This window comes from Chelonia mydas, chromosome 11 (genome assembly GCF_015237465.2).
Source record: "Chelonia mydas isolate rCheMyd1 chromosome 11, rCheMyd1.pri.v2, whole genome shotgun sequence".
Taxonomy (NCBI): Eukaryota; Metazoa; Chordata; order Testudines; family Cheloniidae; genus Chelonia; species Chelonia mydas.
In genome coordinates this window covers 29,168,446-29,177,314 of record NC_051251.2, presented here as the reverse complement: position 1 = coordinate 29,177,314, position 8,869 = coordinate 29,168,446, and the positions used below count along the sequence as shown (strand labels likewise).

General features: G+C 38.6%; 1 protein-coding gene across 3 annotated transcripts in view; it reads right to left on the bottom strand.

The window, feature by feature from the left end:
- Nucleotides 1–1,302: 1,302 nt before the first annotated feature.
- The window catches only part of GALNT13 (polypeptide N-acetylgalactosaminyltransferase 13), a 331,481-nt gene continuing 323,914 nt past the window's right edge, over nucleotides 1,303–8,869 (bottom strand). For all 3 annotated transcript variants that reach the window (XM_037912743.2, XM_043525194.1, XM_037912744.2), the window contains one exon: nucleotides 1,303–6,043. In XM_037912743.2, coding sequence (XP_037768671.1) covers nucleotides 5,903–6,043 — 141 coding nt within the window. In that variant the 3' untranslated portion in view covers nucleotides 1,303–5,902. The remainder of the gene's footprint in view (nucleotides 6,044–8,869) is intronic.

The following is an 8,869-nucleotide window of genomic DNA, read 5'->3' as shown; positions in this document are numbered from 1 at the left end:
AAGCTGAACCTGGAACTGAGCTATAAGAATAGAGGTACTAATGTATGTCTTGATTTCATTTTACCAGCCACCCTTTTTGAATAGCAGAAAGGAATGACCCTCTGGGACATTGGTAGGAATGCATGTAACAGACTGCCAGTGTCTGTTCTGATGTTAAGGCAGGGACAGACCAGAACAATCCTTATGACTGATTATGATCACCCTTTTGTTTTAGGATAAGTTATAATGTCTACTCTGGTTTCCTATATGTATTACAAATTAGGCACTCTCATTAAATATACATTTCTTTGTTTTAAGGTTTAGTAAGTAAAAGACAGGATCTTGTATTGTGTCTATGTTAAGGAGATTCAAAATAAACTGACACTGTTTGTATTCTCAAAGGTCTCTGTAAAAAGACTGTTTGTGTGAATGAGGAACGTATGCATCAGGAAAAGATAAGGTGTGAAGGCCATTTTTATAGCCAGATGATCAAGGAAAAAGGAGTAAAGAGACTTAACGACACCAGAAAATCATCAACGCGCATCCATAATGAAGGAAGGGCAAATTGATGACCCTGAGGTGAAGGCTGGCACCCCTAAAGACGGGACAATTGATTAAATCGCAACCAGTACTGGATAACCCTCTCAGACCTGTATTGGAATATTTACATCAAAAGATACACCAATTAAGAAGTAACCGTTCACAAACTGACACAGCAAAATCCATAGACTTCAACAGAGAAAAAAGACTATAAGAACAGGGTGCTTGCCCATGGGACTTTGGGTTTGTCTTCCCACACTCCAGGAGCATCGGATTGCGACCGACAGAGCCCTGCTTCCCTCTGCAACCAATTTGGCTGGCCACTAGATTGATCCAGACTCTGGACTGGTAACTATCAACATCAACTGGCAGGACTCTCTCTCTCTCTCTCTCTGTGTGTGTGACTGAAAAGCATATGCTAACTGTTGTATTCTCAATAAATGCGGCATGCTGCCTTCTTCCCTATAAAGATCCTGTGTGGTTCTTATAAGTATAACAGAGGGTCCAGAGATCTATTTCAGCTTCCAGGACTGGGGTCTTGGATAGTACAACATGGACAGTGCCGGCCATTTTTGACTGAGACAGTTCATATGCACTTCTTTATAGTACACCCAGATAGCAATAACCATTCTGGATATTTCTGTGCAAATTTACGATGTGCATAAAGGGCCTTAATGTAAATAGTATGTATTTGAAAATAATAGTCTAGTTCATAATATAGATCAACAATTGAACATGAAACACATAACTGTACAGCTATCAAAAGACAATATACACCAGAAGAAAACTAAACTGGTATATTTTTATTCTACAAAAATGTATAAATATTTAAATTTACAGCAAAGAGTACCAGACCATTAAATAACTGTTACAACATTTAAAATGTGTAATTCTTTATTCACAATCTACCTTTGTAAATTTAATTTGAGTTTGTGTCTCAAGCACTTCTTCAGGATGCTTTATAAGTGAGTCCTCTAAATAAACTGACATCCCAGCCTCTTCTAGTTCACAGAGAACAGAAAATACACAAGAGTCCATACTTTATAGATAACTTTCTTTTTAAATAGAGATACATTTTGTATACTTAAAATAATAATGGCTATGTTTGAAAAGAAACACACTTATCAAGCTCTCCTGAATACATGCTATTTGAGAATGAAATGGGGGCTTCAATATATATGAACAAGACTTGATTTAAGCAGTTATTGAATGTAAGAAGAACACTGACACTAAAATTCACATAACCTAGTTAAAACACATTGCTGGTGTTCATTCAACACCTTAAGATCATTCAATAGCTTATATTTAGTAGCAGTTTAAACATGGTGTAATCTTACCAGATGTGTTCTGATACCATACAGTATAACAGCTAACTTTATCTATTCCCTATATTGAAATACAGAAAACAGAATGATGGTTAGTGGTACACAAAGAGAATTCTGAAGTGATAGCTGTCACAATAGCTAATTAAATCTTTGATGTCCTGCTCAATTATGGGCATTAAAGATTTTCAGATGATGGATGTAGTGCGTAAGGATTTATGGATTGTGACATTTACCAACACTTAAGTTCTTTTTATTTCCCCACACTGTTCATACCATTGAAAGCAACCTACAGTGTTTAATAGCTCTAAGCTTAAGCATCTGACCAAGGATTGCTGAGGACTGTATTCAGCATCTACAAATCAGATGCAACTAAAATGTATGTGATCAGATATGATCTTTCCTTTCAAGTGCAAAATGCAGAATACGTAGGTTAGAAGTACAGTACTTGTCCTTTCTTAGATATGTTATTCATACTAGTTTGCAATAAAACAAAAATCAAACAAAGAAACTAACAAAAAATATTCCAAGGAATAGGGCATTACATCAGTCCAGAACGACCCTTCCAGTCAAAACTAACTCAATCTGTTTTATAATTTAACTTGTTCTCATATTTTACAACAGTTCTCTCCTCCCCAAGTAATTCCTGAAGGTACAGGAGTAATGAGAAACTGCAGCACTTTTGTCCTATTTACAGTAATAACCTGCCTTTCAAAACGCCCACTTTGTTCAATGCTGTTAACATGTTGCTCTAGCCTCGTGTCCGGCTTTCATTCCCTGAAAGCAACTCTTGGAAAATATGAGAACTGAAATTTCTGTTCCACTAGTAGTAATAATAATATTCAGCATTTATATAGCTCTTTACATTTTAAACACACTGTACAAACACTATTTGTTAATCCTCACAAGACCCTGGGAGGTAGGGAAGAATTAGCTCCATTTTACAGATGGGGAGACAGATTCAGAGGTTAAGGACTAATTTTTTCAAATATGGCCTTTAATTGTGGGTGCCTCAATCTGTGGGTATCCCACTTTGGATAGCACAAATGTATGCAACCAAAATTAAACACCACTTTTAAATAATTTTGGCCTAAATGACTTGCCAAGGCCAACAGAAATTCAATCGTAGGATTTGGAATTAGAACCTAGAAAGTTCCTAGTCTTATGCTCATTAAACTACCCTCAGTACTAAGGACACGATATACCACTGCTGTGCTGAGAGACCATCTCTCAAACTGCATGAGAAATTAAGATGGCCCTGGAGTATCTCAAAAGCAACACAATAGCCAGTTGGTGAGTGGCAGGACATCTCTCCTCAGCCAAGTTGCTTATATTAGATTTCTTTCTGGTGGCTTATTTGGTTCCTATACTCCTTACATAGGGAGTAAAATTTAGGGCTTAATCTCACTGAAGTCAAACAGCATACTTATAGCGCGTAAAGCAAGCACATGTGTAAGTGTTTGAAGAATGAGGCCTATGTTCTAGCTGTAATGCAATTCTGACAAGCCTTTGAACTATATTTCTGCTCTAAACATGGTACTGTGCTCAGTGTCATTATCCATCAGTAAGCATAAAATAAAACAAAAGTATTTTTTTTCTTTTTTCGAAGTCAAGCAGCTCATATATAATAGAGCAGTGCAGTTGTTGATATAATAAAGGTGCATCAACAGTAATCAAGGAGTATAACAGTCCATATTCATTGCCACAATCCACTTTATACAGAGAAAAAGTATTAAACACTGTAGTACAGCATGCCTAGCAAAGAAAAGTCGAACAGTTTCATGATCTGTATTTGAGACTCAGCTCTTGAAATCAACCTAGATATTGTACCATTCTCTCATTACTTTCCAATAATATCAATAATACTGCGCAATCAGAAATGTATAGTGCAACTGCACTTAGCAACCTTTACAAGCTGCAATTAGATAAGTGAGATACTATTTAATAAGAATATTAGAGGTTAAAAAAAGATGGCAGGCACCACCATATGCACTCCTCTAACATTGCTAAATGGTGTTAGACATGATAGTAGTTCCCACCAGCACCACTATTGTTACAGGGGCACTATCAAGGTAAGTAGCCAAATAAGTGATCTATCAGCATGAATTTCGAAATAAGGGTGTGAATGGGCCAACAGACCTTTGAAAGGTGACGACTAAAAAATGCAATAATTTGTTCTGCATTAAGCTTGGCATTTAAATGATTTTGTTTGTGATTTTGTAATGTTCCTTTCATGTAGTAAAATTATAGCCCTGTTCAGTTTTGATAGCTGTTAAGCTATAATGTGAACAATTTGTGTGTGTGTGTTAAAAAAAGATAAGACATGAGGGCTTGAAAAGCAGCTACTGTGTATGCATAGTAATGATTTTTCAAATTTAATATGCATTTGGTATTCATTTAATGATCCATATCAAGAAAATGTGCATGAAATATCAATCCATAGTATGCAAATACATGGTACTGGTAATACACATTCACCAAAGGAGCCAGTACACAGAAAATGAAGTCAGTTTCATCTTCCCGCTCATAACACAATGCAACAGGCTGTGTTTGGGGAAGTGTGGGTGGTTGGTTGGGATAGAATCTATCCCCTATCCCTGGGTAGGATGCTGCCCATATTGCTCAGCAGCCTTTCTGTGGCTGCTGCTCTATTCCTGGCTCTGCTGTGCTGGGACCTCCCATGACCCTTATGCCCCTGGGCAAATGACATACATTAAGCCTACTGCACAGAGTCCAAGCATTGTAAAAGCCGATCCATTATGTGGCGATACGCGCGAGAGGGTTTTGCTCAAATGTCTGTGTTATGAACATGTATTAAAACAACACAAAACACTTTTGCTAACTCTTACTGTGTTTGTTGGTATGGGATTGGTTCCTATGAAGCCTTTGATACTACAGCTTGTCAGCAGCACATTTTTAATATCCATGTTAAGAAGAGAGAATAAAAGAAATTAAGAGACAAACTATTATTTTAAAATATAAATAAGCATCTATCATAAACCTATTAAAGCAAGAAAGTTCAGAGTCCGTCCATAGCCTGTCCCTTTGTGCATAGGTATTTTAGGGATCTCCAAACTTTGGATCCCCTTGTATACATTAGGCAGTCTGCTGCTATATTTATGCTCAAAGCAAGAGGCTACAGATTGAGCTTCAGCCTAACTTTTGACTCAGATGGCCAAATTCTGGTACCAGTTCCATTCTCCATCCATGCAACCATTTGGGGTTAATGGAGGTGCACACGGGTAAATGAGGCCCATAGTGATTTGTCTTCCTATTGTACAGGATACATGGGTAATTCCGTCTGCATTAAACTGGGTTACTCATGTATGTTGCCCACTTTCTTTAATATCATTCAAACATTTTTTGCTGAAGTTTCATTTATGATACAGTTTCCATTTCTTACTGCATTCTTTGTTCAGTTTTGCTGCTTTTATAAAGAACTGTTATGTATAGCGATCTCATTGTTCCTGGCACAAAACATGAAACATTCTTTATGTACAGTAAATTTACTGCTCAGTAACCCTTTCAGTTTAATACTTCATTGAGTACCAAATGACACTGGATAGCAACTAATATTCTCATCATGTTGCTATGGAGGGCCAGAACGAATACATTACATTTATAAAACAACTGATATAATCTTTCACAACTAAGTTAGTGTCATAAGGCATTTTACATCATGTCACTTTCAAGCAATATTATGTGACATAACCAGAAAACAAAACTCCCAAACCTTTTGATATTAGGCTCAAAGGTTTTTCTGGAAATACTTTTCCAAGGGCGTCTGGTATTGATAGTAGCATATATTATGCTATTTATAGCTTCTAATGTGCTTCTTTTGAATGGACACAACTTTCAAAGGGGCATGTGCAAACATGCCATAACAAGCAAAAAACCAAATGACTTTGCTCTGATAGTTGGACTTCTAAGAGGGCTTCAAAGCCTTTCATTTCACCAAGAACAAAGGAAGGGGAATATCCTTTCCTCTGATTCAAATAAGTGAAGAATGAAAGCCTAGACACGTTACAAGGCCTGAGGGAACCTGGGAAGTCTCTTTAGCTTTAGGCACCCAAGGTCATGTTACGTAGCAGCCACTGCTGGGAACGCCTTTCACTGCAGTCCTTCATGGTTGGAACCATTTTGTCCTCCTCAGATGGCTCATCGAGACACTGGTTACTGTTGACATGCCGCAATGTGAGCCGCTGTAACAACAAACAAAAATAAATGAAATAATTGTCAAAAGATAATTAATGTTGTGAATTGAATATTTAATCATTTTAATCTTAATCTAGCTACTTTAATGGTCACAAGAAACGAGTGTTTCATCCTAAAGCATATGTCCCTGTTCAAACTGTGCGTCATCCACTCAGTAACCACTACCACTTGTACAGCTCCGACACAGTGAACACCAACAGCATGTACCATGCCACTTTTCACATTTTTGATTAAAATAATGGGCTCACCTTTTTTAGATGTATGTCAAGGCCATCCCACTTAAGGAGTGAGGGACTGTGATGTATGTGTAAAAAAAAGTTCAAATTAAGTGCAAGTGAATATTATTACAAAGCAATTATGTTTAGGTTCAAGGAATCAAAGGTCCAATCCAAAGTCGTGTCTCCCTTTCCATATTCCTCACCTTTACATTCGTGGGGATTATAGCATGTGCAACTGAGGGTGGATTTTACACACATCAGCAGTCAACCATTGTTTCCAAAAAATTAATCCTTAAAATATTTTTCAGTTCTCTTCTCAAAAAGTTTGATAATGCAATCACAGTGCACTAAAATGATTACCACTACTATAATACTGAGCAGAACCCCATGCCAGCACAGTGGCTCAACAGGCCAAGGTAAAATGTCTCTGGATTGCAGTGCTGTCCAAACTGCATTCCCCCAAGGATTTTACTTCGTTTGATTGTGGTATGTCTTTGGTTACGGGTGGTTAGTCAAGGTAATGGCAGGGAACTAGAGTTGGCAGCATTCTTTCACACACTGCTGATCTGGAGCTAACATTGATATGATGGCAGTCACAGGGAAGTGCAGTATGGCTCCAAGCCTATTCCATCCAGGAAATGTTCCCCTCACATCCCCTTCACAGGAAGGTGCCAATGGAAAACTCTGAGTGAATTGGAAATTATTTGGGGAGGCCCCAAAATACGTGGTCAAAATATCTGCATTTGATTTCTGATTACAACAGACTGTCTTACTTCATAGCATATCAAATCAACACCATGTGTACAATGTTGCTTACACACACACACACACACACACACATGAGCAAGAGAAAAATTAGGTACACTTCAAGTGTGTTACATGAGTGAGCATACCAAGTGCTGGACGCTCTGTGTTAAAGTACCTCCTAAGGAAAGCAGATAGCCTTTCCTCCCTTGAACTCCGTATACAATCTTTTTAAAATATGCAGCATCTTCCTATCTAAAGATCATATATTTCCTTTGTTGGAGGAGCTAAAGGAGACTGAAACAAAAGCATTAGGAAACTGTTGTACTTACTAAAGAACTTGGTACCAGTTCTGAAACACCTAGTACTCTATCCATAGATGGGGTAACATTCAAAAGCAAAACTTTATGTCCATGCACACACATAAATACATCCTAAATTTCTCATCTGTGGGAGAATTATGTAATCCATATTTTAAAATGTACAGTAGCAACCCCTGACTGTAATGTTGTAGAATAGCAGTGTCAAACATATGACCCAAGGTGAAATTTAATCTGTCCTTCCAAGAGATTAAACATCAGCTCAGCTGTCCCCCACAGCAATGGCACATTCAAAATGTCAATAAGCGTCTTGCTCCAGAACTTATTGGAACACTGGATTATTGGATAGAATCCTATCCCTCCTCCTCCCCCAGAAATCAGCATGTAGATGGGAGAGGGATTTTACTCAAAAGAAGCTTAAGATCTCTAGTTTAGACCAATCATTATATCATGTATTGTTAATTATCAATGGCCTTTCAAGGTTAGTGTTTATTATGAACTCAATACTTATCCAGTAAAAGACCCCTGTTTGCTGAAGTGCCTGAAAGAGAAGTTCTCTTCAGTTTATGAAAATAAATGTAAAGGCTTTCCCCACCTTTTTGCTCTACAGTATTGTATAAAGCATTCTGAAATGCTTATGTGATGTGATCAAACAAGGCTAGAACCATTCAACCTTATACCAGCTAAGGGATAGAATGTGACTAGCCCTAATGAGGCCACACATGGAAACAGGGGCAAGGGATTCTTTCCTTATATAACCACGTTAAGGCTAGCAAGATCTTGGCATTAGGTCGTCAGGAGAGTGCAGGGGTCATGTGCCATATGATCCCCAAGGGAGCAAGTGAGAATGGATTTGGTTAGCAGAGTTATCTGGCCCAATGGGGGGAGGGGGGAAGTAAACTGCAGCTTGATAAAATCTGTAGCAAATTACATCCCTCCCTACACACTGTCACGAATCAGGGATTGCAATGCACCCAGTCTGCAAGCACGGCCTGCAACATAGAATGTCTCTGGGCAACCTATGGAGCACAGTTGACCTGGAGTAGGCAACCTGATTGGCTGCACCACCTGATTGGCTGGAAGAGTCAGCAGACTGGCTCTTAAGCCCAGCAGCAGCTGCTCAGTGGCTGATCAAAACATCTACCTGTGGCTGTGATAGTCCTTGCTTGTTCCCTGTTGTCCCATTCCAGGTAACCCAGTTCCGATCCTCAACTCTGTCATCTGGCCCCAGAAAAGTAACATACAGCACAACCAAGGCGCCCAGGAGGAATTTTTCCTCTGAGATACGATGCCTCCAGAGCTGGTGCTGCTATGTAATGACCCTCACTCAAAGTGCACAAAATGTACAATCTAGCCCCAAATTTCTCCTGTTAAATGTAACGTTAGAGGGTGGCCAACACATCAAAAAACACACAGTAATTGTGAACCAAACAGGAAATTTGCTCTGTGTTTTGGGCATGCACAACCCTTTCCCTAAGAATACAATCAGCCCTACTGTGACTCCAACTTGTGAACAATCCCAAATGAGAGA